Below are 13,600 nucleotides of genomic sequence, written 5' to 3' on the forward strand. Positions count from 1 at the left end.
TTAGGAGAAAAAAAGTTGCGAGCAAATTCGAAGAACGCGAGAGATTTGAAATGGCAGGCAATCGTTGTAAATATCAAGAACTATGCGTATAATCTTCTCGTATAACATAATCGATATTCGACAGTACCGGTGTTATCGGCTTGAGCGAAAGACTCTAGAGTAATTCAAACTCATCGACGAATGCTTTAAACCAAGATTTGTAAACAATGAATCTATCGATCTAAAAACGATGCAGCCGTAAGAATTATCATGCGAAATAAAAAAGGATGTAATTAAACTTTAGCTAATATATTATAGTAATATATTACTTAAAAAGTTTGATTACACGATATATTTCCTTAAAAGTATTATACAATATCCTAAATCTTATTTCACGATATGAGTAAAAATCTCGCACTACATAGTTAGAAAGACATTGTGCACCAAGTGTATTGCTATTCTTTTGTAATTACAAAACGGTCTCGCATTTTCTGTACTTTCGTTCCGCAACGCTTCGATCCTATCATAAACACGTTAAAACCCCTGAAACACTACTTCATCCAATACATCTAGTAGAAGAGTACTAGGTTATAATATCGATTATTCTCCCAGGACTTATTGCTCGTTCTGATTCTCACCTTTCCGTATTTTAATCAATCCAATTAAACTTACACCTATCGTGTTACGATATCGCTCGTCGTCTTTTCCTTTCTTCCTATGTAAATGAGTGCGATGATTCGATTAATTTGAAATTATTGGAGTGTTTTACTTGATATATTCGATCTGCTCTACGTCATTCCCTTAATATTCTATCGTGTTACTCCATCGTGGTATCACGTTATACTTCTATTTTTAGAGAGTTTGTTCGTTAAAAGTTTGAAGCGTATGTAGAGGCAAATTAACCTTGACGCTGATAACACTATAAACGTCGGTCCTCGGAACGCTATAGGGGCACCAAGAGTCCTTGTCAAGAAGAGTAGTAAACGAATAGAATTACATGAAGTACATTTGTTGCTATGCAAATAAACTGCGATAAAAATTTTAACTTGGCTAAAACGATATTTGTCGAATATTCTTTTCACTCGAGTTTTCGAATATTCCTACGTTTTCTAGAAACAACTAAATCCAACGAGGCTCTCTTACCACATGATACAATTCGCATCACACGATAGATTAGCCAAAGCGTGTCTAATAATCTGAATATTAATTTCCTATTGGTTTAACAAACATCACTTTAGCCAGGCAACACCTTTAAAAATTTGTATTTAGCTCAAGGGCTCCTAAACGATTGTTAGCTTCAGGCCCCCAAAGACTAAAATCCGCCACTGCATGCATGAATAGCTAGATATCGTACAATGTTTAGAAATGGAATAATGCTTTGCTAGCAAATATATGAACTTACCAAAAAGTATGATTCTTTGAGAGCTGGGAGTTTTTTGATGATGTAGTCGAACAATATGGAAATTATCTTATTTTTAATAAAGTAGCATTAGTTGCTACTAGTTAATTAATAGTGGAATTTAATCAATATTCTAATTAAAAGCCTAGTTCAAAAAATTGCTAATAAATAAACTGTCTTCGATATCGTGATAAAACGAAGAAAGAATATTTGATCTTATTTTCCAATAATTTCCATGATTGTATTAAGATTAATTACCTTTAATAATATATACGTTAAAATAAGAGTATATATGTAAAGTAGAAATATTACCTCATACTAAAAAAAATGCGGCCTCGAAGTATATATTCAGACTTTGAACTATTTTCTGATTGCAAATCGACTTGAACTTCTTAACGCCAGATCATTTAAAAAATAGAACGTCAAATCGCAATGGGTTCGAGTTTGGTAAACAGAAAAACTCGCTCATACATTCATTTGCATATCTCATAGAACATTCAAGATATCATGCCGCTCTGGTTTACAAAAATAAACTTCATCTGTAGCGTTTGCATGTGAAAACATGCGAAAAAAGAACGATATAAAAGCCGAATTCCTGGCTTTTTTACTTTTTTATCATAAAGAGGGATAAATTGCAAAGAACCGACAAATAAAACACGAACGCAACAAATAAAGCACGAACTCATCGAACAGCCAGGAGCGATTTACCATGACGCTAATGGCACTATATGCATCGGGACCTAGAACACTATCAGCTTGTCAAAAAGATCGATAAATGATTATTAGAATTATATAAAATACATTTGCTAGCGTGCAAAGAATGGAATAAAAATTTTCGCTTGTCCCGAATATTCGGATGCCCATCAAGCACTCGAGTTATAAAAGATTTTTGCGTTTTCTAAAATACGGATCCGACGAGACTCGCTTACCATGTAACTTTTGAAACGCTGTTTTGGAGTGGCCATTGCAGTGTGCGTATTTCGATTAGTGCGTACAAAGTCAATAATCACCGTCCAAATGAATATATTTCGACAGATTAGCCAAAGGATCTCTAGACATAAATATTAATTTTCTACTAGGTTAACAAACGTCGATCTAGCCAGGTTACACTTTCTCAAATTTGGTTTAGCACAGGAATCCTAACATAATTATTAGCTTCAAATCACTAAAAAGGGAATCAAATACGTCACTGCGAGCAGCATGATCCGTGAACATCCGTCGCTAAGAACCAAACATACTCGTAAGCGTAGGTTTAACAAGGTTAGCGTATCTACGACTTCTAGGTTTTTATGCGCGTGCATTCTCGTGTAATGATAGATAACTCCGTCCCACGTTATTCCTAAATTATTCTAAAACGCCTTGCCGTAAGATTTAAATGTCTATCTGAAATCTGAAGTCATTTCCCCTCTATCGAACGGCAGTTGTTTTTCTATTATTCTTTCCTCTCGATCGACTTCACATATCATAGCACAGCCTCCGTAGCGTGCCCACTTAATCGACTAGTCACGTCTATTTGATGCATCTTGTTTTACAGTATTGTTTATTTGTTTAATCAATTTTCACGTAGTGTGCATGCTACTAAATTGTCTTATTTCCCTTCATCGTGCCCGTTGTTCGATCGCACTGGTACACGCAGTTCTTCAGCAAAAACTCTCTGTCTCTTTTTCTTTATCTCGATCGCGTTGATAACATCACATCGAGATTAGGATCATCAAGTCAGTCGCCGGTATTCTCTTGTGACCTCTATATTACGCCCGTCCCGCGATCCGGGCAAATCGATGCGGCAATGTGACCAGCCAATTAAGAGGGAAAGTTCAACGATAAGCCTTGGCTCTTTCTGCCCAGGCAAATAAGTCCACGCTGGGGATCGCTTCAAACATCGTACAGGATCTCAACTCGTTTCTGATGAAAAATGTAAAAAATGCATACGTTACTTGTTTGTCGAGCGTTGCACAAGCTAAACTCCAGACTTTGACAATACGTTATTCTTTTATGACACTATCTTGAACTCGTAAAATATACTTAGTAAAATAATTGGTTATCAACTTACCCTGCTTGTGGTCGGAGGAATACATTCGGTTGCATTTCTGTGATGTTGTTACCATTATCGCAGAATATTCTTGCTAATGTTACATTGCGTATTTCTGCCAATTGTTCTGTAATGTAAATTTCAGCGCACTTAAAATTTGTCCTTTTATAATTATATTAAGCGTTTACGATGATTTTAAAAAAATGATTTCTTACCAACTGTGAAAGGTTGTGGCTGATTTACAGAATCGTAGAAATATCTGTCGGTGCGACGAGTTCTGGAAAATTGTTCGGAGATCAAACAACGGAAAGTTACACCTAATAATCCGTCCTCCGTTGGTCTCTCAGCCATACCACCAATGATAAGATCAACGTCATCTGGATGGGCGTAAATTGTGCGCAATTTCTTCGTCATCTGTTAACAGAATAAACAACAAATGTTTAAAAAGTTCAAGTAATTTGGAAGTTGAAATATTTCTTCCTTGTTTTCTTCTTTTCCCAAAAGGTTTTATATTTAGAAAAATTTCATTAAATTTCATTAAGATAATGAATATATATGAAGCGTAAAAATTTTGTTGGCATATTTACCTCCATTGGAATGTAGTCTAGGAAATCATCGAAGCTCTTCGCAGCTGGAAGGCCGCAATATTTGCGGTAATGATTATATCCGGGTAAACCGTGATCACGGCCACGCTGAATATCCAAGCTGATAGCATCTAAACCTAGGCTGTCCTGATTTGTAGCGAACAGTTTGCTTGTTACCTACAAAACACAAATAATTTGTTCTCATTGACTTGGTTTTGTACATTAAATTTTCGGCTTTGGATAGTTTATTTTTTATCGTTTTAAAATCGATGGTTAGATCGACTAGACTAGAGGAAGAGCGCATACTCACGTCTTCAATTATGCTGACATCCATCTTCTGACTGGACTGAGTAGCCATACCACGCAGTAAACCATCGAATATTTCATGCGACTCGATTATATTTGGTTTATAAAAATATTCCGCCAATGAAACTGTTTTGTTGATCTGACGTTTATTGTCTGTCAAGCTGTAACATAAAACCGTAAATAAAACCGTTAATATGCTCGTTATGCCTTGACTCTGATAAAATATTATTAGATTAAGTATTTAATGATCCTTTTATCTCCAACTAGTTCCTTATCGTTAACTAGCTACGTTTTCTTGTATTCGCTATTTTCCTGTATCTACGTATCTGTGCAATAAACAATATAATCGCTTAACGAGTAGGACGTAGATCCCGCTACATTAGAATAACTAACGATGTTCGACCGTTCGCGGAGACGCGATCGCGAAGAAACGCGCCAACGAGAGTCGTAAATTCCCGTTACGATTTGATAATCGATGCCACGAACTGGTCGATCCCCTATTTCAGTTAGGATAATGGAGGTGGTTGAATCGATGATAACACTTACATAACGAATTAAAACACGCACTTAATTTCAACAACTTTGTAGGTGTAAGTAGTATATAGTAGTATATAGTAAGTTAAACTGATGACTGATCAATGAACGGGAAACCGTCAAGAGATGGTGACTGATCTAAGTATGAAAAACCAATGAAATTCGGTGACGATGTTGTCGCGGAAAGTTCTTGATGGGTGTGTCTAGCGTAGGGGACCATCGGATTCGTTGATGGCAATTTTGGACAGGAAAGTGAGGGCAACTGTCATTGCTTCTAATTGAATAAGAAAAATCAAATGGGGTACATTGCCCGTGGGTGGTATTGTACATGGGAAAACCGCTTTCCCGTGTTTTCTCGGAATGAACAATAAATCTAACGAATACTTCAACTTAAAAGATACTTGTGTGGTCTGGAGGACTTTAATTATAAAAATGCGAAGATTTATGATAAAGTCCTTAAGATTATCGAGGAGCCGCAATCTGGCTGCCATCTCGGTCGAGGTATGAGATGTGGTTTGCGTAGGGAGTCATCAGACGTAACGAATGATGAAACCTTTCAATTTCTTAACCGAAGCATAATATCTGTTCTTGGATTCATGGATCTGAATAATATAATCGGCATCGTACGAATGACGATTACACATTCGATTCATTTTAAAATACAATATCGACTCACCTAATCTTTCCTTGTAACAAGGAATTCATAAAACGCAGAGCTGCTGTCGCGACTTCGTTACTGACTGCTGGCTCATCCTCGGAGTTGTAGTTACGGCTGTAGCTATTTCCAACGGCGAGACCAATCGCCCGAGTGTATCTCTTGCCCAGTAATATCGGCAGCCACTCTTTATACGTGATATGCTGAATTTCAGCAATTACTATACGCCTGGCTTCCTGATACAGCGTCTCATCTGACCAGTGAGGATTCAGCTCGGCGAGCTTTCTGGCGATTCTGTTGTGTTCACGGTGCCAGATAGTGTGTATCGCAGCCAATTGTGGATGCGTATTTACACGATTATCACCTATAGCGAAGAAGTATTTTAGTAGCAGAAGTACTTTGCAAAATATGTAGTTTCGTGACATGATCGATACTGATTGTACGAACGATTCGTTGTTATTTTTTATCGCAGATCGAATACAAAGTACGAATAATTACCAGAATCGTAACACCCATTCTTGCATTCTGAAGAGTTTTCAGCAATTGGCAAGAAATCGTGGTCGTTGCCCCTGTGAACGCGCAGCCGACCTCCTTCGAACTCACGAAGCTCGCGAGATTTCTTCAACGTAGAACCATAGATCGTAGAACCATCCAAGAAGTGACTCGCTTGATTCATCTATCATTGAAAATCACACTGTTGCATCTGGTACCTTCTAACGATTTATATACAGCATTTAATGGAAAAGTTAATTTACCTGTTCTATAGGTCCGAAAGTACAGTCTGACTTAAGGACCGGCAACGATCGCACGTAATTCATGCATCGCACGTAATGTTGGCCATAGACGGGATCTCGATCAGGTACTATAATCGCAGAACAATCAGGATGCATGTATCGAGGAGACAAGGCGTTCCCGTCTGATCGACAGCATGAGATCGGTTTTCCCGACGATACTGTAAATAACAGTAAATCAAATGAGAACTTAAACGAATATTTTAGTTACAGTTATAGAAAATACATGCGTTTAGTCTGAGAGTTACAAATTTACCGTAACTAAGAATGTGTTGCAATTTTAAGATTAATAGAACATAATAGAATGGATATTAACATATAATACGTATTACGGTATTTTCAGTGCGGTATAAATTAATACATCGAGCTCATCGATTAATCTTATGTTAGTCTCGTTGATGCGAGGTACACCGCTTTGTAAATTTTTCCTACCGTTTTAAAACTCGATTTCCTAACTTTATAGAACTACATGCTAGATCTTAGGTCTTCATGCTCTTAAAATTACTTATGCACGAAGGAAATATTATTAAAATCTTCTTTCATCGTCTCTCGAATTTTATCATTTTTATCGTAATAAATATATTCTTCGTCTTAAATATCGTCTGAAACACTTACCCATCTTACGCATTGGAGTATACGAAATATCATTCGTGATAAATTGCGTCCATTGTACGACCGTCAACGTTCTGCTGACATCCGATTGATCGTTGGGTGTGGATAAAGCCACGCTTACGCTTCTAGCACCTGGCAGCGGCTTTCTCGTTTGTCCCATGCGTCTCGGTTCTTGAATTCCTGGTCGCCAAATGAAGCATTAGCCTCGCGTTTTTTCTCGCGATATGTCGTCAAATCGGAGTAATACCACAGTTACGTTTCGCAAAATGATGTTCGAATCTACCAACCGGCACCGATATCGTACAAATTTGCTCGTTTCTGAACGGTATCGATCGACGAACAACGAAGCCGAAACGATGAAATAGTTGCATTCGAGACATTACGATTACTCCGATTTCGACAAGGTTTTGCATGTGAGCTTCGCCTATGCATGTGAAAATAGTGTTCGTACAGCGCGAGAGCGAGAGACTGATTCGCGACTGGTTTAACAATGCCTGATTCTGTATACCGAAATCGAGCTTTCAAATCCCTGCATACGAGAATCCCAAGCCTAACCGCGCCTATAAAACCTGCCTCAACTTGCGACCAATTCGTCAGAGACCAATCAGTAGATGACATCATGGAGTCTTCTGTCTACCGATCTATTCAACGACAATTGCTTTTCAACCGCGAACCGTTTCACCAGAATGTTCGTTTTTTTCTTCGTTTTCGTTATCACGCACGTCCCAGCAGCCCTGATTGATCTCTGGATCTACTAAGATGCGGCAGCTCTCGCGCTGCAGAGCAGCAGTACAAAATACTTGTCTTCTACTTATTTTGCTCGACATGACGTTCTGATGCGTTATCGACGAAAACACGCGCGCTGAGAACGAATTAAAAAAGAGAAACCGGCTCACATTCGATTCTCTGTTACGACTACTGATTCTTTAGTTTTGCTTATTTATTGTTCTTAGAACGATCACGTCGAGAACGCTCGCAGAAGGAATCAAGTGACTTATCTAGGTGATAGGCTGATGAAGGTGCCCAAGTGAGAAAATCAAACTGGGAGCGATCGTCTCAACGTCCTATCGTGCATTCTGTATACCGCGTATCTCTTAGCTCTTTGATGTGCGATACATCGTGTCCATATTCTTTACGTCTTTAGATAAAAACTTTGATAAATACCAAGATCGTCAACGATACGTTCAATATACTACGTTTCACCCTATCACAAGATCCTAGAACCGCGAATGACTCCCAATTCTCATTCGCTTGTCTCGGACACCTTTAACGAGACCCGTATACCGCAATCAACAGAAAATATTTGAACTAGTGTTACAATAATAAATATGATACATTATTAGGTATATCCGAATTAGATTACATACACATTCTACTGCTGGATAGAATCTCCCGACCGGGGCACCCTATTGTAGGCAGTATTATTCACTGCTACACTCAGGCATTTTATGCTCTATGTGCCTTATCGCACAACAACTGTAATGCAAATCACAGAATATAATTTGTTAAGCCAATCGACGAACGTTTTTTTTTCTGTTTTCCATCCATTAGCGCCCAGGGATCAGAGAGTGTGTTCGTTTTCATATTTACATATACACAAATGAGATATAATATATAGATTCTTTAAGCTTTGCTTTGCGTCTGTCATCTGTGTGATAAATATGTATGGGTGTATGATTTTCCTGTTTCGTTGTTTGTGATCGTATATAATTGTGCAAGGTGTCATTGTGAGGACTAGGTGGGTTAGTGGGTCGAGGCTGGTAACTCGCGTGCACCACCACGCAATTTGTAACGATTTCCAGTCGTCAACAGGAAACGGTCGCCCGTTTTCCTTCGTTTTATCACAGAGTTTACCAATTTTTCGACTTTGCTCGACATCAACGGCCGACGAATGAAAGGAAGAGTTTTGAGAATGCAACGAACATGAGATGCGATGATACCATTCTACGTGTATCCTTGGTAAATGTAACGTGTCTTGTCTAAAAAGCGAGCAATTATGCAAGAAGCCTGTTTGGAAACGAAGTATAGTGACAGTCCTGCGGTCGATTGAAATTCAATTAATTGTGGCGGAATTTTTAATTCGCCCTAAGAATTATGTAAGAAATCCAGTGTAATGTCCAAGGTGTCCTAGAATTATCGTCGTAAAATTAATCAAAATTACTTATATGGAAATATAAGAGCAACGTCCTTGAATTATTCTGCAGAAACGCGTGACGGCGAAGGTTCGAGTACAGCGAAGCGAGATGCACAAGGTACTTCGCGCGTTTATACCACGTACGTCTCTCGTCTCTTCTTGGTAAGCCTCGAGAATTTATCGTATTACCGTTCCTGTTCGTGCTATTTTATTAGACGTTTATACTACCGTGTCCCGACCGAAAATAGGGAAAATAACGAAGTTTACCACGCTACACGAAATGTTCAATATTGTAACGAATATGACAAAAGCGTAGACCTTTGGAAGAAGGAATTCTTTAGAAATTCTCGTACGCTTTGTACGTACGTTAACGCGTTCCAGAAATATGAGGTCACGCTCCGACTTTACCTCAAGTTTTGACTACTCTTCTTCTTCTAAGTTTAAAATAATTTTTGCTAAATTAAAAATTTAAAATTAGAATAATAGTTGCGTGGAGAATATACAACGACATTGTGCGCGCGTAAAAGAAACTTTACTCGAGTGTAACAGCCAAAATTGTAAGTTTCCGTACATTTTTTTTCTACGCGAATAAAAGAATCAGTCGTTGAAAGCTTCATTAATCCAAAGTATACTTTTCTTCGCAAATTCTACCGAAACAGCGATTTTTGTCCGTAAAATATTCAGTTTCCGAACGCATTTGCAGAAAACAGTTTGCTCGACAGAAATTGCTTGAAGCGAAGCGTTCGCGCGTAATCTTTTATTGCTTTCTTGCAGTATCGTGCAATTTGTCAGCGTTATATGTATATGTTGATAACTACCAAAGTACCGAACATACAATTTGTGTATTATTGCACGACATTTCTAATTTGTTTATACGTATGACTGTACCGATGTAAACCGAAAGTCAAGTCGATAGGCAGACAGAAATAAAGATATACTAAAACATTTCTAGGACACCATGTACACGTTCCAGCGTTACAGCCAAATTGCACAGTTTCGTCTTCTTCATGGACGTTCGTAAAGACGATCAGATATGCGGCACGTGCACGGGGACCGATACATCCCACGACGCAACAGATGAAAGTGATACATTCCGCAAGACGAAAGATGAAAATGCCACATTTCGCAAACACAAAAGATGAAAACGACACATCCCACGTCGCAAGATGCGTGTCCAGCTTATATAATATGTATACTTGGCTAACTGCATCTCGCATTTATGCAGACAAATACTACTCCGTTTCGTTGGTAAGTTTAATGGAAGCGACTGCGCATCGCGTACCATTGGAAAACGTGGTGGAAAGTATTCTTGGATCGTCGGCCGTTTCGACGCATACCAGATACAAAATGAGATCGTTTCTCGAAGAATCTACCACGAGAAATCCGGCAACGAGAAGAAACGATCACATAGATAGACGACAGAGGAATCAGGACGGATGCGTGAGAGGAGAAGAAGGAAGCGCCAAGCGACCAGAGGCTGCAAATAATTGTACCATTATTATTCCACACAAATAGGCCACGAAACACGGTATGGTGAAGCCAAAATATATCTCGAACTGTTCTTTTGTCTATTTCCGGTATATCTCGTCCGTTCGAAAGCCCGAGCAGCGTACGAATGTTAAAGACAAGAGAAAAGGACGCGTGTCGCGCTAATAACCGAAATCGTGAGAGCCAATCGAAAAACCGACGATTTAAACAGGGCCGACGTAACAATTCGAACGTAGCGGCGATCGCGATCGTACGAAATTCTCGCGACTTTCCATCGCACAAAATGGGGACTATGTATAACGAAATATGATAGACAAGTCCTTCTATTTTTTTTTCTTTCTCTATTGATAGTCACATGGTAGGAAAAATCCTTACCATCAAAATATTGGGGGAAGAGAATTCTGGTGTACGCGGTCATCGCACTACCCCAGCTTGGATTTTCGACGTTGTTGCAAGCACCGTCGATGCTTCGGTACTTGGCCGTGAGATCGCAAATCGGGTGTCGCAACGTCGGACAAGCTGAGTCCAACGGTGTCCCCTGAAGCGACAGCGTTGATATGTAACGAGCGCAATCATCTTTCTCCAAACCAAATCTGTAACAAACGCCAGTTGTTTCTTATAAATATATTAAGTACGCGGTAGTAGAATGTGGACAGACGTCCACGGACTTGTTTACTATCCGTCATAATAACATGCTATTAAACCAGATATTATCATCTATAATTTATAGAATGCTTAAGGTATTACCATTATTGATCTTTGTAATAAGACAGACAACGTTCTATCGAAGATTTCGTACTTCAGAGGTATGTTGTGGTAATATTCAGACGAATTCTTGCGAGCTTAATATTATAACGATACGTAATACATTAACCCTTTGCGATCCTACGTCGAGCCAACTTCGATATTCTATTTCGTTCGATTTTAATTATAATTTAACATAGAGAGCGAACCCTTAATCCTTACGTGTCGTGAATTAACTGGACAATTGAGACAAAACTTGAAATGCAATTTGGATCACAAAGGGGTAAAGACGTGTAAATTGCTACATTAAAGATAGTTCTTCACTCACAAGAATTGGATTCACTCGGCGAGAATAAGTTTTAAACTTTATATCAGAGTACATCGAATATCTTAATCGACAATTTTCTTGCAAACTAATAATGTTGATTGTAAAAAGGCCAAGGTATTTAACCCCTGCTTGAATTCTCCCGTTAATGTGACGTTCAAGTACATAGAGATTTACTTGAAACGTTTCATATTACATGGAATAAAAATAGAAATAAATTTTTGTTGGCAACTCCCATTTTCATATTTTTCTTGAATTGCAAATAAATCTCCTCTCGTTCGTTGCATTCAAAGAAAATATGTTTAAGGACAAAATTGCACCTGCATCTTCTTAAAATCAATGTTCACATTAATATGCATCGTATAAAGATCAGCGATGTTAGGTGAATTTACAATAATAAGATTAAAAGTGCAGAAAAAATTGAGAGAAAGGTGAATGTTCTGCTGATATTCAAATTAAAAAGTATTTGCAGTCATAGCTATTCCAATTCTCTTTAAAGATGAAGAATGGACTGCTGTTGGGAGTTCAGAAGATGGTTTCAATTGGTTTGTTCGTTCAAAACCATCTTCTGATATCTCGATAGTAAACAACTTTCCAAATGATCTTTTTATTGTGCAAAAAGGCATTCTTATTAATCCAACGTTGCAAGCAGAGTATCAAAATAAAATAAGACTCGGATTAATAGTTTAATTGCAAATACAACGAGAACTTTCGTTAGAAGACCAAGCGATAAACGATACAAATTTACAAGTATTTTGTTAATAGTTTTCAATAGAAAAATTGTAGCGAGATATTTAAATCTAAATTCTTCGATTGTACTAAGAAGAATTCATATCTTTAGCTTTTACACCACTTGGTATTGCACCGTTTCGATAGTAATAGAAATTACGATAGTAATATTTGATTTGATCGTATTATGACGTGAAAATACGATACAGGAAGATACAATGTTATTTATTTACTCGGACTATGTAACTAAAATAAAAAATTATTTTAAGATATCCCACTGGACTTATTTCGATCTCAGACTATGGTGTATAGAATATGTTATGTTTACTTTGCATCCCAGATAATGGGTATGTATTCAATGAAATGAAATGCAAACAATTACCGTACACAGATAGCAGAGTAAAATTCAATATTCGATAAACCATTGTATACCATACGTATATACCAAGTGTTCAAACAGTACGAAACCATTTTCCTTCTAAAAATAATCTTCCTTTTGCACAATTTCCTCCTTTTTCCAGATAATATAGCAAATACAGTGATTCTTTACGAAGGAAATCCACTTTAACGAAAGGTTCAGCGTTGAAAAGTAAGGAGCAGCGGATATAATGGCTGAAGGCAAAAAATAAGTTTAACGTGTTTGAAAAAATTCAGAGATTGAAACAGCGATATAAAATTTCAGCTCCAGCTAAACGTCCTACGCAACCACTTGACCCGAACCTCGTTCGGAAAATCTGCGGAAGATCGACTCGTCGTGGTCCTACCTTTCAAACTGCCAAAGGCCTCGACTGATCGATAGACACTGAACGAGGGCAAAGCCGTGATTTATTTAGAGGGAACGTTTCAAACACTTTTCAACGCTGAATTCATGCACAAGTGGTCTTTCACCAGTAACGAAACATCCTGCGGAGTCGTAACAGTCAATCGAAAGGAGTTTTGACCTAAGAGGTGTATGTTACCTGCGACAGTTCTGATGAAGGAGATAGGACGAAGCTTTCATCGCCACAATGGCGTCGAGGCCTCTCTCGAAAGCATCCTCGGAAGGATATGAATCAAGGAATTGTTTTCCAGCCGGCGTGTGAGCCATCAATTCGACGCCAGCATTCGCGATATTCCTTTCGAGGGTGCTCATACGATCGATCAAGCTTTGCGCGAAAGTGATCGAGTTGTTCAAGACCGCCTCGTCAATGTGAGGGTAACGTCGATTATGGAAACGACCTGTGTCTACGACGCCGCCCTCGTAAGGGTCGTTCGACATCGGCAAACCTGAAAGGATACCTTTAAAAACGTC

General features: G+C 38.3%; 1 protein-coding gene across 6 annotated transcripts in view; it reads right to left on the bottom strand.

Moving 5' to 3' along the window:
- Window positions 1-287: 287 nt before the first annotated feature.
- The window catches only part of LOC100742380 (peroxidase), a 33,806-nt gene continuing 20,493 nt past the window's right edge, over window positions 288-13,600 (bottom strand). For 4 of the 6 annotated variants that reach the window (XM_012383440.3, XM_003488039.4, XM_012383439.3 and 1 more), the window contains 11 exons: window positions 13,269-13,587; window positions 10,887-11,104; window positions 6,893-7,069; window positions 6,242-6,438; window positions 5,985-6,162; window positions 5,508-5,850; window positions 4,302-4,458; window positions 3,995-4,168; window positions 3,623-3,821; window positions 3,429-3,534; window positions 288-3,280 (listed from right to left, as the gene is read on the bottom strand). In XM_012383440.3, coding sequence (XP_012238863.1) covers window positions 3,193-3,280; window positions 3,429-3,534; window positions 3,623-3,821; window positions 3,995-4,168; window positions 4,302-4,458; window positions 5,508-5,850; window positions 5,985-6,162; window positions 6,242-6,438; window positions 6,893-7,069; window positions 10,887-11,104; window positions 13,269-13,587 — 2,156 coding nt within the window. In that variant the 3' untranslated portion in view covers window positions 288-3,192. The remainder of the gene's footprint in view (window positions 3,281-3,428; window positions 3,535-3,622; window positions 3,822-3,994; window positions 4,169-4,301; window positions 4,459-5,507; window positions 5,851-5,984; window positions 6,163-6,241; window positions 6,439-6,892; window positions 7,070-10,886; window positions 11,105-13,268; window positions 13,588-13,600) is intronic. The other 2 variants (XM_012383441.3, XM_003488040.4) reach the window with 1 other exon arrangement.

This window comes from Bombus impatiens, unplaced genomic scaffold, assembly GCF_000188095.3.
Source record: "Bombus impatiens unplaced genomic scaffold, BIMP_2.2 scf_0217, whole genome shotgun sequence".
In the NCBI taxonomy this organism is placed as follows: domain Eukaryota; kingdom Metazoa; phylum Arthropoda; class Insecta; order Hymenoptera; family Apidae; genus Bombus; species Bombus impatiens.